The sequence below is a fragment of the Phalacrocorax aristotelis genome, chromosome 3 (genome assembly GCF_949628215.1).
Source record: "Phalacrocorax aristotelis chromosome 3, bGulAri2.1, whole genome shotgun sequence".
Taxonomy (NCBI): Eukaryota; Metazoa; Chordata; class Aves; order Suliformes; family Phalacrocoracidae; genus Phalacrocorax; species Phalacrocorax aristotelis.
In genome coordinates, this window is record NC_134278.1 from 8,464,841 (window position 1) to 8,489,206 (window position 24,366).

Here is a 24,366-nt window from a genome sequence, read left to right on the forward strand (position 1 = left end):
GCGCGCTGCGGACGGGTCAGGGCCGGTGCCCTGGGCCTCACCGGCCGCTCAGGTCCGGTCGCGGAGCCGCTGCCGGTGCCGCCGCCGGGGCTCCGCCGCCCCCTCAGCCTGACAGGACGGCGCGCCCCCCGCCCCGGCTCCCCTGCAACCCGCCCCGCCCGCTGAGAAACCGGCTGTCACCGTCCCTCCGCTTGCGCGGGGCGCCCCTCCGGCCGCCCATCTACCCCGGGCGCGGCGGGGGAGCCCAGCCGGGCGGCCCCACCACCGCCACCCCGCTCCCGGGGGCCGCCGCCGCCGCCTCCCCCCGGCCCGGCGGGCAGTGCCAGGCCCATAGAGCGCGCCGGCGCCGTGCTAGAAGGTACGCAGCGGGGGCCGCCTCGGCCTGCGCACGGCGGCGGCGGCGCCGCAGCGCCCCCTGGCGGCATTTGGCGGCCTCGCCGCAAACCGAAGAGAAAGGGAGAAGGGACAGTAATGGCGGCCAGTTAGTGCGAGACCGAGCCGAGGAGGCGGTGGCAGCAGCGGGAGGAGCCGGCGCGGGTCCGTCTGTGGCTCTGCCTGGCGGACCGGCTTCCCCCAAGGACTTATCTTCCTTCCTCCCCCTCCCCCCTCTCCCTCCCCTTCCCCTCCCTACCCGAGCCCCCGCCTGTCCGCCCTCCCTCCTCCCTCCGCGCCGGCGGCAGCGGCGGCGGCGGCGGCAGCGGCCCCCCGTGTCCCCCCTCCCCGGGGCCATGGTGAACACCAGGAAGAGCTCCTTGCGCCCCCTGGGCAAAGCGGCGGCCGCTGCGGCCGGAGCCGGCAGCCATTTCATCTCGTCCCGGACCCGCTCTTCCAAAAGGGGCACCAAGGCAGATGCAGCCGGGCTGGAAGAGACGGCGGCAGCGCGGGTGAGGACCGGGGGGTTCACGGGGGGACGGGGAGGGAGAGGGGCGGGGGGGGCGGCGGCGGCGAGGGCCTCGGCCGGGGAGTCGCTGGGGACAGCGCCGCTCCTGAGGGGGGGCCGGCGGACACCGGGGGGGGGTGGTGTGCCGAGACGGCTGTCGGCGTGAGGGGTGGGAGGAGGGCCGACGGGGCCGGCGGAGAGCCCGGGGTGAGGGGGTACGGGGGACGGTTGCGGAGAGCAGTGCTCCGCGTCCCGGCCGTGTTCCCCGCTCGGCGGGGAGAGGGCGGTCTCCGCTGGGGGCGGCGAGCGGCGCTAGGCCGCTGACAGGGGCCGGGGGCGGCGGCGGCGGCGGGGGGCGGTCGGGGACGCGGGAGGCGAGCTGCCGCCGCTCCGCTGCTGCCGGTGCCGGCGGGCCGGGGGGGCCCGGCGGGCTCCGGGGGTCCGGCGGCGGCGCGGGGCTCCCCCTGCGGCCGCGCCCGGCGCTGCGCCGGCTCCCAGACAAAAGTTGGGAGCTGCGCCTGGCCTCCAGCAACTTCGCAAGCCTTCTTCCCTAATTCCCCCCCCTTTCCCCTAAATGACCTCGATTCGGCTGAAGCGGGTGTTCGCGGCGGCTCCGGCGGGGGGAGGGACCTTGGGAAAGTTCCCCCGTTTCTGTGACACCCCCCCAAGCGGGGAGGGTGTAATCTTGCCGTCAGGTTGAAGTTGAATGCTTTCCCAACGCAACTTATTATAATATCTCTGGTTGCACGGTCTAACGGGAAGCGATTTCTACAGCCCCATTTGGAAAATTGACATTCAGTAAATTCCATTTGGAAGCAAAAATTCGAGTGTCTCTTCTTTCCTTGTTCTAAACTGCATTTTTTTATATTATAGGCAGGCCTTTTTTCCATTATGAAACTTGACGTATTGCTTTGAAGGTTTAAACTAGTGGTTATAGTAGCCTGATCTGTGTACGTATTTTAAAAACAATGTGAATATGGAAGTGAACATTGAGGGTCAAAACGTTTGACAGCCAGGCACCAACTGACTGTGCCCCAGCCTCAGATAAGGAGGAACTTAATCAGGAGAGTAGAAAAACAGCAGTAGCAGCCAGAGGCAGAATTGTCAGAAAACCTTTTGCCCCATCATTTCAGTTTTAAAATACAAAAAAAAAAACCCTAAAAATCACTAACTAAGTATTTTATACCTTGTGTGCTTCTCCTTCCATTCTTTCATGCTTCACCATTCTTTCCTTCCCCCAGGCTTACTTTTCCTTGTTGTCCCCTATTTCTTCCTTGTTTAACTTCATAAGACTCATGGGGATACAGCACCGTAGCTGTAAAAAGCTGTTCTGCTTGCTCTAGCCTGCAGTTTCTATTTATTCATATCGTGGGTCTTGTGGTTTGTGAGGCAAACTTTGGTGTAACCCTGACTAGCTTACTTTGCAGAGAGTTTACTGCTGCTAAAAAAAACAAGCTGAACTTCCTTCCAAATATTTTCCATCTATGAATAGTACTTTTATACTACAAATCATTAAAATGTTTAAATTATGTTATTGTCACAGTGTAAGGAAAGGAGATTGTGCAAAATATTGTCATAAAATCTGTAAATATATCCCAGGTTATTACCCATGCTTCTAAAATAGCATTTCTTCTAAGGTTAAGTGTATATTTTGGTGTATGGGAATGGACTTGTTTCATTTCACAGCAAATCTCATGCGTTTGGGGTAGATTTTGGTGGTTTGTTTTTTTTGTATGTGATTACCAAAGATGAGCAGAAGTTATCCTGAAAGGTTGATTTTGGTGTTTTCCTTTTTTTTTTTTCCCCTCAGTGAATATTGTTGTGTGTATATATATCCACTGTATTCTAAAGTTGTCTCTGTACAACTGTGTTTATTCTTCAGATGTAAGTATTTGTCAGCGATACAGCATCTTTCTGAGCTCCTGAATCTTCTTGAAGTAGTGCCAAGGAAGGATTTCAGTGACAAGTATAGCAGTGGGAAGACAAAGTCTTTGCTTTTGGAAGTGACTGTCGGCAGACAGATAGCGAAGCGGTGGTCTGTGCAGAAAGCATACTGGGATCATTTTCATGCAGTTGTATGTATTTTTTTCAAAGTTGACTGGAACAATGTGTCCTTTTGAAATCTTCCATGTGTCACGTCAGGAAACTGGTCTTACTACCAGCAGTTAATCGGGTTAATAGGCAGCTAGGCTTTGGAGCTCTGGCAGAGAGGGTACGCTTCTTATTTGCACTATGTGACTTAATTTTCTTCCAGGGAGGTTCTGACTTGGACTCCCAGAGAAATGGTCTTTAGTGGCAGTGCTTGTAATTACCTTTTCAGAATGTATTTTAAAAGATCATCTATTTGTTCCTTATTAGCAACAAAAACTGAGTTAGTAATCTAATGGCATCCTGTAAGATGCTCATTAGACCAGATGAGGGGTTAGGAGTTGCCTTCCACCTCTTTTATATCTATTTCCTTCTCCTTTTTTCCTCTTGGCTTTTTCTGTTTGTTTGTTTGTTTTTTTTTTTGTTGTTTTTTTTTTTTTTTTGGTACATTTACAAGGGCTTGAATCCCTTCTCTCCCAAGAACTTGTGTTAAGATTCTAGTCTTCCAGTTCAATATTACGTTGAGTTATATATTAATAGCATCCATTTCTATTTGATCTGAATTTGGAAGCAGCACACATTATGTGGAAATGGGTGGTAATAGTCTAAATGCCTTTACCGTAGTCTCTGTATTCCCTCTGTGATACTTGCTCATCTTAGAGAAAGCAATGACGTCAGTCTTTGAAAAGTAAACTGTTTTGAATTATTGACTGGCGACCATGCATTCAGCGATTGAGATGAATACACGTGTGTCTGCTGACCAGAGCCACATTAAAATGAACAAAATCCCTCACTAAGTGGATCAAGGAGCCCAGAAATTTATTCTCTGAAATTATGTCATAGCAGAGTGCATGGAGAGGATATGGAGAGGAAAAACTGGGTTATGTTTTCTTCTTGTTTCCAGGATTGATTTAATAGAAATCAAAGCTATCCTTACATAATTTGTCTTCATAAAAATTATAGGGGTTTTTTCTTTCTACCATTAAAACTTGGCAAATCTTATGGCTTTATATTAAGGCATTCTGACAAAAAAGTGCGTGAGAATCTTCCGAAGTTTTCAGAAACATAGAATTGTAACACAAGGCTTTATAAATCCAGTGGACTTCATTACCACTGTGAAAGAATTGAGGGTACTGTGGCCATAACTGGTTAAATTTGTGCTCTAGATTTGCTGATGTCTGATGTTTTCAGATATTGAGTCATGATTATTGGCTTATTTGGCAGTTGATATTATTTTTCTTAGTCGTCTCAAAACAGAGATCCAAAATATTGATCAAGAAAACTAATGAATTTATTGTGAAATAAACACTCTTAAATCATCTCAGCATAGTAGTTAGACATTTTAGAAATGTATACGAGATTAGCTTAATTTAATTAGCCAAGAAAGCATTAGCAGTGCCTTAAGAGCTACTTGAGGGCACTGTGATAATTGTAACATGGGATCCTAGCTAAAAGTAGTACTGCCAACATCCTTGAACTTACTCGGTGGCAACCTAGAGCTCTCCATTGTACTTAATTGCTAATAGGAGCAAACACAGACTTGAGGATTGACATCGAGTGCTGTAGTGTAGGAAGGTATAAAGCTAAGTAGTACTCGTGTGCTCTGTAATACCAATATATTTCAGTGTCTCTTACTGTAATTTCTCAGTCTGTAACAATAAATATTTTTTTTCTGATTTCCGGGTGATAATGCAGCTATTGTAGCATAAGCTCATTGCTACGTTTTACTCCTTAAAAAGTCTTTAATGGTCAGCTATTGAAAACAGAAAATGAACTTTAAATAATTATTATTATTTATCTTAAAATACTAGCCTTAAACATACCCCTTAGGGTTTTCTAAAAATTAAATTATTCTTTACAGAACCGGAACCAGATTAGTTTATTTTCTTTGTGTTCTTTGCCAAGTAAAGTGTCTTACAGTGTTCTGGATATTCTGTGGTTTAGAATAAAACTATAGAGAAAGCTAGAGTTTCCTCCTTAGGCTGGAAAAACTACACTTGCTGGCCACCCATACATAAAGCTCTTCAGGGAGAACAAGCTCCTCTCAAACATCTATATTTTTAAAGAACTGAATTGTCTTAGTGTTCGAGTTTACAGTAACATCAATAAAGGCTTTGAGGCTAACGCTTTTACAGTTCTCTGAAATACATCCTGAAATACAGAGCCTTGTGAAGTTACTCCAAACAATTTCGGTTAAAGGCAGTTTCCCAAGAAAGCCCATCTTTTCAGTGCATAATAAAACGTCGGGTTCTTTCTGTTTTAGTGGTCTGCTGCTCTTCTGGGACTTCACAGGAGAAAATCAGTGATCTAAAACGAATTGTGCAGTCTGTTTCTTGGTAGTGTGGTATTAATACAGCTGTGAGCAGTGGGAAATTGAGCAATCGTTGGAAGCAATCTATGTCCAAGTATCTGTCAAAATACCATACCATCAGTGTTTGTAATCCTTCCACGTTTCCAGAGGGGTGTCCTGAGTTTGAATTCTTCCTGTGTATCTTGCCAGATCAGTCTGGGCCGCTGTTAGAAGTCGGGGCACCTCTGAAGTGTACGCCATTTGTTTTGGGAGGCAGTTGCGCATCCTGTTCGAAGCTGGCTATCTCTGCTGTCACACTGCTACAGGGCCTTAAAAGGAAGCAATCTAAGGACTAATCCAGGGAGTGAATAAGACCTCCAAAGAATACTCAGGAAATGGTGTTGATGTTTGGTGTGCTGCATTGCTTCCTCTGACTATTGGGCTTGTCCCAAAGTAATATTAATAAAAGCTGCTTCTCTGACTACTGTCTCTCTTTAAACTTAAAGCTGAAGGCTTAACACGTTGCCATGAGAGATCCCGTGACAATTTTGCAAGAGTGGCACACAGCTTGGGGTTATGCAAGATAATTAGCTCAGGTAATTACATTCTGATCACCTCCATCCCCCTGCAGTTTTGGTTGGATGTCGTATAGTTTTTGCACATCCTGCCCTAAATTGTCAAGTATTTGCTACCGTGGAAAAGTTTTCATTCCGATCTAATGATGCTTTAAACGATTTCTGCGCAAAGCTTTGTAAAACCCTTCTCAAGCCAAAGCATGCAGCAAGTAGGCATCAGCGAGCTGAAGCTTTCACTGCTCTTACTTTGTAGCTGTGACTGTTTTAAAGGTTGCTGATTGTATATTAAATGTTTTAGCTCTAATGTAATACTTTGTTTGGGGGTAATATCACTCATGAACCCACTTAATGGAAAGAGAGCTGACTATTTTTTCAGACTACTACATCTTTTTTTTTTGTACTCTTCATGCTTTGCTGCTTCTTCAAAACAATTTTTCCATCTCTGAGTTTACTCTTGAAATATTGTCTTTATTACCTTTGATGGGATTTTCATAGTTTATTTAACCATTAATTTTGCTTTAAGTTGCTCAAGTGTTGTTTTGCATTTATAGTTGCTTGGACTCTTTTCCTGAATAAATTTAATTTCTTCTTGCTTGGTAGCTATTAAAACAGGCTACTTTTCAACCTGTTGCAAGATTAATGTGTTATCTTCTGTAAGGTTTTTCATTGTGCAATGCTGAGTACATGTATGCTACAACAGCTTCAACTCCAGTTGAAGTAGGTATAAAGGAGGTAGCTTTAGTACTCCTATCACAAATACAGAATTTACGAGCTTGTCCAAGTTCTGTAGCTGTTGTAGCCCATTCTGAATTTGGTACTTTTATCTTTATGCTTCTAGTAGTGTGTGTTCATGACCAAACTAATGTAAAGCTTTGGTGGAAAGTGTGTGTCCAGTTTCACTCAGGGCAGATGCCTCTGTTTAGGCGTTTTTGTAATTTGGGAAACGGGCTTTTTGCTTTTCTCCAAAGTCCAGTCAATTGCTTCATTTTAAATGGATAAGTATTGAGCTGAGCTATTTAAATAACCTGAAATGAAGAAGTTGTTCTTTCTGTACACATGGAAGAGAGTACTTGCATTGAAATTTGTTGCCATGCTTCAGCAATCCCTCATTGCAAATACCTAATAACTACCTTCTATTATTTCTCTGATTTATCTTTGACCTTGAATATTGTTTTTATTATTATTTAAATTTCAGTACTTTAATCTTAAGATTTTGTATTACAATTTTACACAATTCTAATTAGTTTTTTTCTTTCAAAATACTGTCTTCAAATGTATTGTAGCTAAAGTGGTGTTAATACCACACTTTATTCACACAGAAGGCCACCGTCCTGTAGCTTCACTTGCTACAGACCCTTCCTTCCTTAGTTCACTGAGTCAAGTCCCCTGGTCATGTCCAAACCTTGGGGAGCCTTCTGGTCCAAAGGTTCTCTCTGTTCTCCTTCTTGCTGTCCTCACTCAGATGATTCTGCTGCTCTATTTAGGTTTACAGTAGTACTAAAAGGAGGCCGTGCCCTCCAGACTTTCTTTGGGGTGGTGCTGTTTAGCAGAAACAAGATGGATTTTTGAGGACTAAGGGTAGGAGAAAACGTTGTTGTTAGAATGTTTTCATATTTTTCCAGTTCTGAATAGTAATAATTCTTGAATGCTTACATAAATATAATTTTTGCTTTAAAAATCTTTGTTAACAGAATCTAGAAACTCATGGAAATAGTTAATACAGTTCTGACTAAAAAATGTCTTGCTTTTAGTATTCCTTCAGTGTTAAATTAGGAATATCAGTGGTTTTGCAGACTTTCCATATGTGGATCTTCTAGAAAAAACTTCCGAGCAAGGTGTGGATCCCCATATGGCAAACAGAGACCTCTTCTCAGTAGGCTTGCTCTTCTGAAGGTGTGTGATTTCAGATGTGCTGCAAGCTGTTAACTCTGCAGTTGCAAAAATGAGTAGACCTGCCAGTATTAATGTGTGCCTGGCCATTCGATCAGCTGGATCAGAATCAGGTTACTGGGCTGGCTGAACTAGCCCTCTTCCCACATCATCCTGCTTCCCCTTGCTTCCCCCTCCACCCCTCTGATTTGATTATCAGCTGAAAATTCACAATGCTTCCCTAGTTTTAGTGAAGACCCAAAGAAGGGGAGAGGAACACTCACAGTGGAAATGCTTTGGAGCAGGGCAGTGATGGCAGGTAGAGGACAAACCTCAGCTCACTATTGATGGGCTCTGCCACAGTTTGGCAGAGGCTGCTCTGTAGCTTGCTCTTTCATGAACCTAAAAGTAACCCGCAGATTGCAAGGGTTTTTGGATGTTAGATCAAAAACGATTGAAAGGCACTCAGCCTGGACATGAACAGGTGTCTTTTTCTGTTACAGACAAGGGAAATGGTTGCAAGTGTGAAAATACACAATTAACAGTGTTGTAGGTAGCAGTTTCTGTTTTTAACTTGTAAACTTTTAACTTTTCACAAAAGCTTTTGCGTTTATTAAATAACCTGAATTATAGAATTGAAGAGTTCCAGGAAATAAAATGGAAATCTATTGAAAAAATGAAGCATATCTTCTCATGCAAAAAAACACGTTTTTTACCTGAATGAGTTGGGAAGAATTTATTCTTCTGAAAAAGTCTAGATGATGGTATTCTTTATATTCTTAATGGCTATTATTGATGTAAGCATTGTTTACTGAAAACAAAAATAGAGAAGCGGAATGTTAAAAGAATTTAGGTCATCCTGCAATTGAGGCATTCTTTACTATCTATCATTATCACCAATGAAATACAGCATTAATAGTTGTTTACTCCACGATCATCAAGCACCTAAGTGTGAATCTTGTTATTTTTCCTTAACACCTGTGGAGAGCCAATGTCTGATAAATGGCTGTGTGCAAACAAGTGGAAATCAGAGAACTGCGGCCAGAAGATGGGTTCTTTTAAGCCAACTTTGTCTCTTTTCAAGCTATCAGTAAGGTTAACACACGAGGTCCTTAATGAAACTTGAAGTTCTTAGTTAAGGTAGTTAATGTGCTTTAATCCAAATACATTTTTTTTCCCAGCCTCTTGTCACTTGAAGGCACAGGCATTATATTTACACTGGGTTTTTTAGCACACAAAGGCAGATGTTTAGCATGCAGCAGTACATAGCATGTTGACATAAATAGTCTATTATGCCGCGACCTGAAGTTGAGTCATGTTATCTTCTTCCCCCAGACAAGTGTTTCAGGTGTTACCTCTTCCCATCGAGCAGGTGGTCCGTCCTCCCATGGAATAGGGGCTAAGGGCATGTGCCAGGAAAATGTGGGTTGGGGTGGGGAGAGGAGAGGAGCTTGTGAGAATGTGTCGGTGCTAGAGAGAGTGGGTAGTGCAGTGCGTCATCCTGAAATTAGGACACAGTGCAGATGCATAAGGTGAGGTGTGGTCCCTGGTTTGAGCACGCTGACGAGAGTGTTTCAGACACTGAAAGTCTGTACTGAGTGTAAGGACAGGTTTAGTCCTAATTTTTTTTTTACTGCGTGTGAAGAGGCTGTAATGCAAAGTGGTGAACCTAAAAAAATTGCAATAGGATTTGAAGGGATTTACTAGATTCTGGTCAGCTGACATTATTGCAGTGTGGTAGAGAATTTGGAGCTACTAGAACCTGCAAACAAATAAGAGCAAAACTAAAAATATCTCAAAAAGCTTGTGAAGTACTTTGATTTTTTTTTTTTTTAATTGCTTAGTATGCCTAGCCCAAAAATACATTAGGAAGGATACCTAGCTCTTGCCTAACTTTCATTGATAGATCTTAAAGTAGATCTTCAATGCAATAAGTTTGTAGAAGTTAATGATTTAATCCATATTTTTTAGCTTTGCAGAAACTGATACACAAGGGAGCAAGTGGCTTATCCAGAATGGCTGGACAGACAGTGTTTTTGGTGTATTTTGTTTGTATGTTTGAAATGACGTTACAGTTTAAACGTAGGAAAAACAAGTTATAACTGAAAAGTTATCTGAGGGCAAAGATGAGAGATCAGCTTAAGTAATTGGTACATTGGGGACACAATCACATTTTTTTCATGAATACCAGTTCTGTTTTGGAAAGACAACTTTTATCTTTTTATACCAGTGGGATAAAAATGTTTATTAAATGCATTAAATATCCCTAAGTATTTTATTTCTTTTAATGAACAGCCCATTTCCACAAGAACTTTGCATGAACTGGTAGGGGGAAAGGTAGATGGTAGATGAGATTTTTTGACATGTACTTTTAAAGTATTAATCCAGATTATTAATGTTCTGGGACACCTGAGAAGATGTGTTGTTCTTCACAAGATAAGTTTTAAATTACATACGAAGTAACCACAGGGCCTGGATTCAGTTTCTCCAAACTTAGTAAAAGTAAGATTGAGAGTGGTCTGAAGAATTGTCTTTTCAAAGTGTTAAATGGGGAGGGAAGAGTTACTTTTAAATACTGGAAGCTAAGAATTAACTAAAGTTAGAGTTTTTTGAAAACCTGTAGCTGAAACAGATTTCTTGAAAATGTTTATTTCATTGTTATTAAGACAAAAGTAGAGTTCAGGGTGTTTTGTGGTTGTTCGGTGGGTCAAAAAGGAAAACTAGTAAAATAGTTTGTGCTTTTAACAAAATGCAGAGGAATAGGATTGATGAGTTGAAGATTGAATGTCAGGGTGTCTTAATTTCATGTCTGAGACATGCGAAGAGGTCATAGAAAAGAGAAAAACTTATGCTGAAAGGTTTAAAACACTAGGTTGAAAACTCTCATGTCTGATTTGTGAAGCTGTATGAGCAATCATGCTGACTTTCTGGGTGTGGTAGAGAGTTAGTCAGAAGGGTGTGACCTACAAAATGTGTGGCAAGGAGAGCAAGTTTGGCCATGGTGGAAAACTCCAATATTCATGTCTGCATACCTGTGTTTTAATAGAGCTGAACCCGTGGCAAACCAGATGGAGTCTCTTTCAGAAATTGCAAGGTGCGGTTGTGGTTTGGATTATGTCATCCTGTACTCAAAAACTCAATGAACTTGTGTTCGTGTACTTGGAGATGACAGTGATGGAGATGGTTTGTACTCATCCTGTATTGCCAAGACTATTGGATTATGGTTGTCATGGGATGTTCAGACCAGCAGTGTACTGAGGAGTTCTTTAGATGTTCTCTTGGCCAGGAGTTTCAATGTAAAAAACAGAAGAAACGAAAAACCCCTGCCCCCTCCCCTTCAGTATGCTAGAAGTAGTCTTTGTATTTTAACTTGAAAATTAAACAGCTATCATGCTTTAGCTAGCTGGTCCCTGGGATATGCCTGAAGGCAAGTCCGTTTTGGTGAGGACTCCCTTGGTGAGTGTGTCCTTCGGTCATGCTTGAAAGACTGTCAGTGTAGTTCCTTCTTTTGTAAGAGAATTGGTTGAGAAGGAAGAAGTCAGTTTTATTCATTGATTTCTCATTTTCTTTCAGAACTTCAGGACTTGTCTCTAAATGTTATGAATAAAGCTCTGTTAGTATCAAGTTACTATTTTGAAATTTAGGGATGGATATGGAAGAGACTACAGGTGATACTGTGTATCAGTGTTTTTGTATCTGGTTGTGAGTGTTATAATTTTTTCCATCTTCCCCTTTTCAAAGCAGAGAAAACAGAGATATATATGCGCTGTATTTATTTTACGGCCTTATTTACTTATTCATTTCAGATTTGGTTTCTAGATTTATTGCTGCCATCATTCAACTGCTTTCAGTGACGGTATGTTATCAGAGTTTGCCCCACTACCTCTGCAAGACTTTTGCTGTTGAGTCTTAGCTCAACAGCTAATTTGTGGTATTCATTCAGCATGAATGTCACATTCCATTTTACTCTTGAATCCAAAGTTAACTAAGGCTATGTTTTGCCAGTCTAGGCCATGGGTGGTATCCTGTTAACTCCGGTTATTTCCTTACTCATTATTAGTGAGAGTGCTTTCCATTAGAAGCTGTGCTGGGTTCTGGATCACAGCTAGAGTTTGGTGGGTCTCTCGTTTTCTGTTAGACCAGTACAGTTGTGCTAAATTTTGTTTACCTCCTTGTACTTCCTGAGACTATGTAAATTCATTTTTTGATTCTTCTGTGCTTGCTTTTTCTTTGTGGCTTTGGTATGCTTTCAGGCAATGTCTGTCTGACACGATTAAGATTTTCTTAATTCATATTCTCTGCGTTCTCTCATCATGTGAGTGCATTTGCTTCAGTGCCAGTGTTTCATTAGGAGCTTTGAGTTCAGTGCATTGGTTCCTACTTCTGCAATTGCATTCTTAATTTCTTAACTTTTAAGTTCGATGCTTGTATCATACATTTCTCTTTCTAGTCCCAGAGCATTTCCGTGATGTGTACTGTTAAGTAATAAGTTTCTGGGTTGAAACCGAAGTACTATTTTTAATCATTGAAGGTATAAATGGTTTGAGACCCAGTTACTTGAGGGAGCAAGTTGAGTGCAGTGGAATCATTAGAGCTCTTTTGCTATAAATGTGAGGAGGTGGTGGATAGACTGCTCCCTGTAAAGGTTTCTCAGATTGAAATTAATTTCTTTTCTTGTTCTAGCGTATCCCAATTTGGCTAATCTCTTGAGTGTATGAAAGCTCCATCTCCATATTTTACTGTAGGTAGGTAAAAGTTCTGGATGGCAGTCTAGGTGTGATTTGATTCCCTAGAGCTTGAATTTTTAAGATTGTCTGTTAACTGGAAAATGGAGCTTGGATTCTTATTAATATATTTAAAATCTCAGTGATTTGTCATTGTAGTAGCTTTGTCACTACACAGTAAAACATTTTGTATATTAGTGCATTGTCTATAGCAGGTTTACTAACTTAAGTTAGTATTTGAGCTTGACTGTCTTAAAATTTAGACTTGCTTTGTACTTGCTAAGTTACTGTGTAGAGTTAATATGCAGAAAAAATGAGGCTCAGCTGAAAAGAATATCCTAACAAAGAATAACCAGGTATTATTGCCTCTGTTGAGTAAACCACTTCAGTCTAGTTCCTTGGGCAACCGCACTGATATGATCATGCTGACGGTTAGCCTTCCCTTCCAGTTTTTGAAGCTGTTGGCCAGTATCAGTTCATTTGACAGTATTAGAGATCTGAAAGATACTCAGCTTTTATAAATTTTGTGAATATTGGTAACTCAGTAGCAGAGGGAGACCTGAAGTAGCAGATTTTGTCTCCAGGTTAATCGCTAGTATTTTGTTTTGCCTGCCAGCTGACCACTTGGCATGCACATAGCTCAGAAGTAACTACCTCGCTGTATTGCCTTTGGCCAATAAATAGACAGGACAGATGAGGAATACTAGCTAATTTTGAGACATGGGACCAGAGGCAGGGAACTGGAGGAAATGCAGAGAACGGTGGTCGTAGGAGACCTGGGAGGAGTTGGGATTTTTGCATGGGAAGGGGTAGAGATGGAGTACGGGAACGTATACATTACTAATTTCACTGCTCGCAAAATAGCTTTAATGTTAGCCCTCATAAAGCTTCATTACATGTTTATTGCTCTTTCTTAGCTTTGTTTTTTATGTCTCGCCTAGCCGGTTTAAAACTGGTTCTGTGGCTTACCTTGAAACTCTGCTTCTGTGCTGCACAGGGTAGCTCTTGTAGTTTCAGAAAGTAGTTACTAAAATTGACTTAGCAATGATGTATTTCGATAGATCCACAAATAAACTTGCGGCTGATAAAAGCAAAAACTATATACCCAAATGCTTACAGTAGTCAGAAGTGGATATGTACACTATTAGAAATTCATGAAAAGTTGATATTTTGTAGTTGCATAGTGTTATGGAAAACACCTGTGTGGCTGCATGTGGATTTTACAGTGCTGTGCAAGTTGTGGGTGTTTTGTATTTAGGAATGGTGGTAGTTACCTCTGCTACCACTTTGACTCTTAGTTTAAGATCCCAAATTCTGCTTCATCTGATTTGAAGTCTTAATGATGATCTTCTAGTATAGATATTATTTGGAGTTACATTGATGTACTTTCTAAAGAAGTGAAATAGTGAGGAAGAAAAAAGTGAGGGTTTTCTTTGGTTTTGTTGTTTAACTAGGGTTAAATGAGCCCTAAGGTTGAGTCTTAACATAGACTTCTTTCTTTACCTGGATTTACCTTGACAGGATAACAATTACCAAAGTTAAAACTACTTGTAAAATGAGATGTGAACATGAGCTGGTTAGCATGTAATTCTAGTTTTTACTACTTAGTATTTTTAGTATTATCAAAAGTATTTACAGTATAAATTAAAATCACATATTACATATTCAGCAAATAAACACTGTATCATAATGAGTACAAGTACTTAGTATTAGTTAATATTTGTTAAAATACATGTATTTATTGATATTATACTTTTTATATGTTTATACATAATATATAAACATAAATATTAAGGCATAATGCAGTCAGACAATTTTACTTGCAGCTTTCTGTTCCTGCAGACAGTGGTCTTGTCCTCACCTCGTGTTTTTTCCTTGCTTATCTTTTGTACCTGTCTGATCCCTCAGTCAAATGATACAGCTGACTAACCAGGTAGAAAGCTAGTCTAACAGAAGGAAAGTGAACTTTTGAAGCTTTAGTGAGCTGATTTGGCTTCTGGGTGGGTCAGAGAAGCATCAGAAGATCAAACGAGGTTGGAGCCAGGCAAGGGAGCACATGGGCCAGCCCCTGGGTTTGGTGGTGCTGAGCTGTCCTATTGAACTGCACCCGTACATTTGGATTTCTTTAGAAAGTGGCAAAGCCTAAATACTGTGCGATGGTAGCCTGTCTTCCTCTCCTAAGGAAAAGGCTGCTTTTTTTTTTAATTTTCTTGAGTATGTGAGACATCATGATATTGAATTATCTGGAGTACAAATCAGATTGTTGTTGTTAATAAGCCTGATGAACAAACGAGACTTCTGTGATCATCATCTTGCATATAAGTAAAATTATCTTTTGTTCTTAGTTGAAGTGCTTACTGACAATTCCTGGACCATAATATTTGGAAGTTGGTTACTCTGTTGTTGCAAGAGGGGATATTTAGTTTTTTAATCAAGACTTTTTCCATGAGCTAAAATGTGTAATTTATAGAATCTGGATTTTCTTGTTCTTTTTTTTTGGTAGTTTACCTTAAGAGAGGCAGGTCCTCCAAAGTTTGCTGTCTGTCCACTTGTTACGTACAGTTCTGAAGTAATCCCTTGCTACTATCTTAGAGTTTCCATCTACATTACCTCTGATAAGCACAACAGAAGAAAAACCCTATGGTAGTGTTTAGGTGCTTCTTGAAGGTGTTAAGACTAATGTTAGTGTGTATAATGCTGTTAATGAAAACCTTAGACAAAAAGTGTCATAAAAGTACAGATTCCACTTTCAGTTACTCCTAACTGTGTGTTTGACAGTCTAAAGAGGAGGACAAGGGATTGCAAAACCTTTACAAGAAGGAAGAGTGTAATGTCACTGTTTAAGCATTTTAAAGACAAAAATAATGTCAGTAGAATAAATTCAGGCAGTATTTCTAAGCATCTTTATTTTCTTCAGTCCTTTTTTTCCCTTTATTTGCACTGGTAATTTTTCTTCAAGTACAGTAAGAGTAGCAATGTCATGTATGATATACAGAATGCAGTGGGTTAGAGAAACAGAATGCTTGTTCATAAATAAATGTAAAATATTACAGAAAAGCTTAATATTAAAAATTAAATGTTTTTGTAGTTTCCAGTAATGTTTTCAGAACTAACACTTTTAATATTTCACACAAGCTGGTGACTAAGAGTTTGATAGACACTTCACTCTTTTTCTGTAAGGATATATACAAATGAGCCAATTAAGTATGGTCTGATGCTTTTTTTCTTTTCAGAAAGATGAAGGTAGTGATGCTAGTTTGAGTGATAGCCACATATCTCCTCCTGCCAAACGTACCTCAAAACATGCTGATCCTGTGTGCAAAGACAAATCAAAATCACGCAGTACTGGGCAGCGAGAGGAATGGAGCATCTCAACTGGACAGTCCAGGTAACTTGGTGCCAAGAGAAAAATGAAATCTTACCAATTTTTTCCTGTATTGTTAACCTGCTTACACTATTTCTGCAGTGAGATGCAGCTCACACTCAAGAGTGTATTTTTGAAGCATGCTATTTTCATACAGTTTTCTTTTAGTTTGACTTCAGGAACGTGGGTTACATCAATCCTCCCATCTCTGTGTTCCCTTTCTATGCAAGTTTGTGCAAACATAGGAAGTAATTTTATTTGAGACACAGTCTGAATTCAAGATTCTTGATACATCCAAATTTTGTGCCTTAATTAGTATTTTTATGTACTCAGGCTACAAGAAGACATGACATTTCAGTTAGGAAATCAGTATTACCCTCATCTTTGGGGAATGGATAACGGTTCAAGTTTCTTGCTTTCCATTGCTGTTTCCAGCCTCTCTTTCCTGTTTGGTTATAAGGACTTACGTAAATTACTGTATTTTATTAAACATAGCCTCAATCCTGCCACATTTTTATAACTTGAAAAACAACTCATTAGTTTCGTTTTACAACTGATTAGTAATATTTTACAAAGCATTCTTGTGTTCGTAAGGTTCTTCACGTGATTACAAGTAATGATGAGACAGCGTAGGCAGCATGTTCTTGAGCCGAGAACTTTCAGTTAACACTGATTCTTTTGTACGTAGATATTTCATGTTTATGTACAAATCAAAATCATTCTTGCAATGCTTTGTATATAAGAATGTTTGTAATTCACTTCTGGACTGTCATCTGCTAGGATGAAGTATATTTAAAAACTATGTAAATCTTAAAATAGTTCTCCTTTTTCTGTTTGTTTTTCCCATTTAAAACAGAATAAATTAAATGTAGCATATTATGTGCCATGGTCATCTGGGAATGTATTGAAACTCATGCACATTCTATTTCTTTTCTGTACAAATGTGGATTTGTACTGTACCTGTTAGAAATGCTGAAAAATATTTAATGTGGCTGGGAGAGTTTAGATCACTGGGTCAAATTAAATTTGGCCAGGACACTGAAACTCACGTTGTTACTCATGTAGAACCCACTGCGACATGTCTTTGCATCTGAGGTTTTTTTGTTTTGTTGTTTTCTACCAAAATCCAAAGTGCTGGGCCTAATAGTGACATTGAGTCGCTAAGACTTTTCCCAAAAGTTTTGTTGCTAAACCTCTAACATCAAGTTTCAGTTCTTCAGCTGTGGTTTCTAAAATACTTAAAACGTCAGACCAGAAAAATATTATAGGAAAGTTGAATATGGACATGACTTTTGTAACTGTGATTTTCTCTGTTGCCACCCAACGCTTCTAAAAATCCTTAGGTTACCTTTGTTATGTAAGCATTTGTTATACATTTCATAGGAAAATAATAGCAAAGCCTACATCTTCTGTGCCTCTGAGTTGAACTCTGTAGTTTGTGAAGTCTTGGTCATGTTCAAGCTCAGATTGCATTTTGGCATCATTAAAATTTCCCCTCCTTTTTCTCTTTCCCATCAAATTAATTTTAGTTTACTACCCAGCACTGGTGTGTGGTATATATAGTTCACATGTCTGTAAAGCTGTTAGTGTTTCTGAGGGTGGAAGAGATATACATTTTTGTTTTTCTTTTGTCTGATTTGTTTTACTTTTTTGCACAGTGATGTTGACAAACTAGTTTTAACAGTCTGCCAGCGGTTGTAGACTTTTTGTTCATTCGTATTCTACTGTAAATTATATTTTAGTAATATCATTCCTAATAAATAAGAATATTTTCATTTTTTTAAAGATAAGTAAATAAAGGAATAATTGCTCATGCCATAAAATTGCAGAAAATTCTGGAATATGTTTTTGTTTTAGGCTATGATGTAGTAGGGCTTAATTTTCCTAAAAGTTAATTTAAAAAGAAATTAATAATACCAGATTGATAGAGAACACAAAAATATTTTTTACTGATTTTAAGTACACCCAGCATAAATTTAATGCCATTCACTCGAGTTAGTAGTTTTGTTAAATTTGTTCTTTTCCTGTGAGTAAAAACAGCTTTTTGTGCTTCTACTAGTTTATCCAAAGTGTTTGAATGATAATTGCCTTTGAAGAGCTATACCGAGATCCTGTTCTGAAACTTAAGGGGAGAGTTAATAGTAGGACATGGCATGAGGGAACATTGGAGGGATTAATAAAAGAGATGTTTAGATAATTGGGGGGATTCATATAATTGGTATTTGGCAGTTTTGTCCTCATTACAATGTTGGGCATGAAGCTGACTCTTCAGAGGCTATGTGTCACAAAGGCTTTGAAGTCATAGTGTACCATGTAATATTCTATGTTTAAAGTTCTATTTTCACTGTGTAACTTTTGCTTGGCTAAGGAGTGTTAACGTTATTTGTGTGTCTAATATAATTGTTTCCTAGGTTAACTTCTCAGCCTGGTGCTACACTACCAAATGGACGTAGCTTATGTAAGTGTATTACAGCGGACCCTTTTGTATCTACTTTTACATTTAACAGTTTTATGTCAATGATTTTCAGTTGCACATATTTTTAATAACTCCACTGATTACTCTGTCCATTTTGACCAGAAAAGTTACTGTTTTGGCTAGGTTTTCTTCTGTCAACATCTTGGATGCTCTCTGTGGACATGGGGAACATTCTTAGATGAAATTCCATTTCTCTTCTCAATTCAGACCTCTTGGCCATGATCTTGATGTTTTCCTTAATTCCCAAATTTACTGTTATGACCTAATTTTGGCCTTCCTCTCCCAGCTGGTCTCTTTAATTTACTTCCTCTCTTTGCTCATTTAAAATTTGGCCTTCCATGGTTCTTAACATTACTTAAATCTACTATTGCTTTATAGAGACCTGCCTTGTCTGCAGCTCCTGCTACCTTGAACAGTTTTCCTATATGCTTGTACCTTACAAACTTGCCATCTCGTTGCATATCTCAGCTAAAACCACTTTGTCTTTTGTGTCCCTTTTTCATCAATTCTGTCTCGTTTAGTTCTGTGTTGACTCTATGTAAGTGTTATCCCATTAAGCATTTTTTGAATTTTATTATTTACTGTGGTGCCTAAGGGTCAATCAGAAGTGGGATCCTGTATTGTTTGGCACTGTACAGAGTAGCTGATATAGATTTGCTTGTGAAATCAATGTGTTGTATCTGACCTTTTGATACTGTATTTGAAAGACTAAGAGTTGAAACTGTGGGCCAAATGTGCATTTTAGTATTGATGTTAATGTAAAAATATTAATGGATATTTGAATGCCAATTTGTCATCATAAGATTATCCTATAAGGAAACAAGCTGGAATCTGAAGAAATAGCTTGTAAAACAACTTTGGTAGGAATTTAAAAAATATATTTCTTTAGTGAATATAAGGGTGCTTAGACTGTGCTCCGTAACTTTTGGTTTATTGTCCTTGCTAAGTATTCTCTTATTAATTCTTGTTTGTGAAAATGTTGTTTCCTGCATTTTGAAGTAGTAATACAAATTTCTCTTAGCTCTCAAAAGCCATCCCCTTCGAGGGGAAAAAAAGGGAGATGGGGACCATGCTTGCATAAACGGAGATATAGAAGTCAGAAAAAGTTGTCGGTCCAGGAAAAACAGATTTGAAACTTTGAATCAGAGTTTATTGTTTGATCAGCTAGTAAACAGGTATGTGGGGATACTTCAGTTGTATTCACAAAGCATCTTAATGACTTTTTAAAAAGTTAGAAAACCCTGTCTTCCAGTGCCATCTATGTGTTTTACTGTGGGAATGTATTAGCGTCGAGGCAAGCTAGTTTGTGGTTTGAGTTACAGGCTGGGTCCTGTGCTGTAACTGCCTATGTTATCCGTGATCTAAATGCAAAGCAGCTTACCAGACTTTCATTGAGGACTAAGCTACTTTGTGTTTACACCTGGATAAAACCATGCATGTTGGTGGTTATTGCACAGTGGCTGACATGCTATAAATCCACACCCTAGTTTGTTTCTTAGTAACCTGTTTATGTAGTAATACCCTAAGTGTGATGTAAATTGGTGATCAGCAACAATGCTTGGAAGCTTTCTAGATTTTGCTGGTATGGTTTTGATCATAAAATATCAACAGTTTGTAGCTTTCTCTTTTTTGTTTTTGTTTTTTTTTTTTTTACCATTTGTTAGTAATTCACGTAGGGTGGGTGTCACTTTTTGACATTTACTGTGCAGACAAAGTAGGTCAGAGAGGGAGGCACGGTCTGGTCTGAGCATAGGAATGGGAGCCAGAAATACTTTCCTTGAAATATTATTTCTGTGTGGCCCTGGACAGGTCACTTAATATGCCTCAATTTTCCCACCTGTAAAATGGGTTTTAATAGTCACATCTGTGAGAGACTGATTGCTCTAGTGCTTGCAAAAGATTTAAATATAAACATTTAATTGCCAAGTATGATCATTATTGTGAAATGTGTTCTGCTGAATCTTTTATTAATTTAATTTTCTTTTTCAATTTACTCGGTAAATACTTGGTATCAGTTTACAAATTTATATTGAGTTACATTTATTTTTCTAGTTGCAGTTGAATCTCCCTCTCCTCATCAACAATAGGAAAAGTCTACCATGAAGATTGTAATTTGATAAGATCATGGTACTGAAGTCTATATATGAACTTATACTGATAACAGTGTGTCCCATAATCATTGGAGGTTAAGAACAGGTTAGGCACATGTGTCAGGAATGATTTAGGTATTGTGTAGTTTGTTCTTGCCTGGCAGGGCAGGTGGACTTCTCCAGATCCCCTCCAACCCTATTTTTTTTGATAGCGAACTATAGCATGTTTGTACTTGAAGCGGTTATGTCATGTCGTACATCACAGATATTTTAAAAGAATTGTTTAAAAATGAGAGGGGTGCTCAGAATGAAATTGTGGCTTTACTGAATTCTGTGACCAGAACAGCCATTGACTTATTTCTAGGCAGGATACTACCCTTTAGATTTACTTTTAAACGGCTTGAAAGAAAGGAAGTGAAAGTTCCTGCCTTCTTACAATTCTTACACAATTATAGTAGAATTCCATTGGAAATCTAGCATAACTGCTGTAGAGAGCAGCAACTAGGTGTTCAGGACAGGTGGCCAAATAATTGACTTGGCCTGGTGAATACTCTGTTGTTTCCTTCCTTAGCAATGAATCATCTTGGTTATTATTTATACACCACTATTGTTTTGACAGCTGTTTACAAATACTTCAGATAATGGAAATGTAGGCTAATTAAATAGTAGATGAGAAATGGTAGAGTAGTGAGCTCAAATAATGAATGGTTAAACTCCAGGTGTTACTGTTTTAACATTTGAAGAAAAAAAAATTTTCATGTATTAGCCTCTTTTTGAGGCCAGGGTAAGAAGCTGTAAAGCTTGTGGAGTGGAGGCATTAATTACTTTCCCATTATTACAATTATGTAGGTAAAAAGCTTTACTCTCTTATTCTGCAAACTGAATCTTATCTGACACCTAATCTAATATCTGAGGAGTTACAAATTTATATGCTACAGTTTACACTGAGCAAAAAAATTCTTTTAAAATGTTACAACTTAATTCGAACCCCGAATTTTAATAGCATCAGTGTTTCTTCTTTTGCATACTCTTTAGTTTATATTCTGTAGGTTCATCTTTCAGTTTTATTTGTTATGGTTGGTTTTGTAGTTAATGGATAGGTTTGAGAGGCTATCTTAAAATTTTCAGTTTTCAATTCATTTGTGTATTTAGTTGACTTGTATCAACTTGGAATAGCCATAACAGACCATAGAACTAGATGTTAGGTTGTTGGATGCTGTGTAAAAAGTTCTGCATGTCTGCTATTTTCAGACTCAATTTCTTTTTGTGTTAACTGTTGCATGTATTTTAGTACTGCTGAAGCTGTCCTACAGGAAATGGATAACATTAACATCAGGAGAAATAGGCGGTCTGGGGAAGTAGAACGGCTACGAATGTGGACAGACACAGAATTTGTAAGTGCAGAGTGTCTTAGATCTTGAAATAAAAGTACTATCAAGGGGAAGTGTGTTTGTTTTCGCAATCTCCATAGATTTGTCTGTAGCTCTGTCAAAAGGTTTCAGACCCTCTTCAGTGGAAAATGTTTAAAAAAACTTGGTATCTTAAATTCGGAACAAAATTCACGTATCTATACTAAATCATGTTTTCTTTATTGATGCATTGACTTCCATGCACTCATTGAGGTACTGTGAGTTCTCCTCTGAGGCACACTCTGGTAGTGTGAAAATAGGACCAGGGACTTGCTTGATACTGATGTTAACTATGTATTAGATGGGCTAGGTACTGAGAGACTTGTTTTATCACCCATTAAATGACACTGCTTTTGTAGTCTTATTTGTTGAGGGCTGTGTTGGAAAGACTTGGGGGCTAGAGGTTATGTAGAGTATTACTTACTGAACTGTGGGCTAACACTGTGAGTGACGTGGGACAGTACTGACAGGAGTGTATGTGAATTTTATTCCAGGAAAACATGGATATGTATTCTCGAGTGAAAAGAAGAAGGAAATCACTGAGGAGAAATAGCTATGGGATTCAGAACCATCATGAAGTGTCCACAGAAGGGGAAGAAGAAGGTATGGGTTGTAAAGAATTGTAAGGGTTTCTCTGAAATACTTACAAAACAAAGCTCTCCTCAACATAAGATAGCAATATATTGCACTGCAGAAGTTATTTGGTTTTGGATCTGGTTTTGGAGATATTAAAAAGACCAATTAACAAGACTACTGCAGATAAATAACACTGAAGGATTCCTACTTTTTAGAAGGAGGAGACATTTTGGGCATCTCTACAAGTAGTTCTCTTAAACAAAAGCAAATTTATCTGAAAACAGAACAAACCCTGGTTTCTAAATTTTTATGTACTCTGTTCCCTTGCTCCCGTTTTCTTTAACACTAAGTAATTGGTGATTTCCTTATATTCCCTGTAACAATCCCCTGGTGGAAGCCAGGATGTGATGCATGTAGTCTGCAACTATATATGTTCTAACTGACTTGCTACTTCCCATATGCTGGGTGGCAGTTACCAGAAAGAATGTGTAATAGTTCTGCATCCTTCCTTTGGGGAAGGTATCAATTAAAGTCTCTGTTTTCTATCCATCCACTGAATTTTAGAAGGCTCGTAGACACCCAACTGTATTTGAAATTCTGCCTTCTTTTAAAAATTTGGATGAAACTGACCAGTGGGTTCAAAAAGTATTAGAAAGAAGGGATTATGTCTAACTTTGGTATGATCAACAGCATGCTTGGCTTCCTTAAAAACTCAGACTCAGACTTCAGGGATCCATACAGGGTTTGGTGTAGTGTGTCTTGATTTTGAACTGAAACTGCTCTAGGAGGTGTGGTCTGTCCCAGTTCATAAGAATGCAGTCTTAATTCTGGGATCTGTGGAGGGACATACTGATCCTGTAGGATCCTGATGGACCTAGGTGGTACCTTTATACAGTGTGTTTATTTGCTTTGTGTAAAAATTATATTGTGAATCATAAAGTTGTACACATTTTCATGCTTCGTCAAGTATTTGATTTTCTGAGGATCCTGTGGGAAAAGAGTGAGAAGGGCATTAGTCTTAGTTTGAAAGATAATTATTGAAGGAAAAAGTGGATAGAAGCAATATTTGAAGTACTTTACAACTAAAATGAATTTGACTACATTTATTTTTCTTTCTGTTGTTTTTCTGGAACCTTCTGTGGGAAACTAGAAGAAAGTTTGACAATGCACTGTAGGTTTATCTTGGTCTTCAAATTTCCAGTGGTTTGCCAATTAGTGTTAATTAATAGAAGGGGAATAATTCTTAGTGACCATTAAAGTGTTAATTATTAGCATGAAGATGGTGCTGGCATCACGTAGAAGTGTTCTGAAAATATTTCCCCCCTGCAACAGAATCTCAGGAAGAAGATGGAGATATAGAAGCAGAAGAGGCCGAGGGAGAAGAAAATGATCGGCCATATAATCTCAGACAGAGAAAAACTGTTGAAAGATACCAGGCACCTCCAATAGGTGAGGAACTAGACAGTGCTCATGCAGTTCTACTCTACTGACCTGCAAGATGGATGACTGCTCCTCAACCCTGACAGAGTTCTCATGCAGCATTAGTGACTTTCATCTTGCCTCTGTTTTTGTTCACCATGTGAATATCACTACTGAGACACAATCTGTCAGTTTGTCAGTGGTGGTGGTGTTGCTAGTGCATGCTGCTTCATTGAACTTTGCAAGTACTGCCATGTGGTGGGCTCAGGGTTGGATGTGAACAGGGGTTAGGTCAAGAAATAGTTGGCAGAAGTTGAATTCAGAAAGCAATCTAATAAATTAGGTAATTACATAGAAAAAATAGTTACTATTATGCCTGATTCTCTTCTTGAGTGGTCAGCCTAATTCATAACGGTAGATAAATTGCATAGCAGAGGTTACCACGTTTTGCGTAGATGAGAAATTTAGAATAGTTCAGCTGGAAGGAGCCTACAATGATCATATAGTCCAACTGCCTGACCATTTCAGGGCTGAGCAGAAGTTAAAGCATATTATTAAGGGCATTGTCCAAATGCCCCTTAAACACTGACAGGCTTGGGGCATCGG

General features: G+C 39.5%; 1 protein-coding gene across 2 annotated transcripts in view; it reads left to right on the top strand.

Moving 5' to 3' along the window:
* Nucleotides 1–418: 418 nt before the first annotated feature.
* ATAD2B (ATPase family AAA domain containing 2B) overlaps nt 419–24,366 on the top strand; it is an 82,686-nt gene continuing 58,738 nt past the window's right edge. Inside the window, exons 1-7 of one of the 2 annotated variants that reach the window (XM_075086695.1) lie at nt 419–884; nt 15,660–15,814; nt 18,202–18,248; nt 19,288–19,441; nt 21,648–21,750; nt 22,260–22,368; nt 23,674–23,790. In XM_075086695.1, the coding sequence (XP_074942796.1) occupies nt 729–884; nt 15,660–15,814; nt 18,202–18,248; nt 19,288–19,441; nt 21,648–21,750; nt 22,260–22,368; nt 23,674–23,790 (841 nt within the window). In that variant the 5' untranslated portion in view covers nt 419–728. The remainder of the gene's footprint in view (nt 885–15,659; nt 15,815–18,201; nt 18,249–19,287; nt 19,442–21,647; nt 21,751–22,259; nt 22,369–23,673; nt 23,791–24,366) is intronic. The other variant, XM_075086694.1, reaches the window with a different exon arrangement.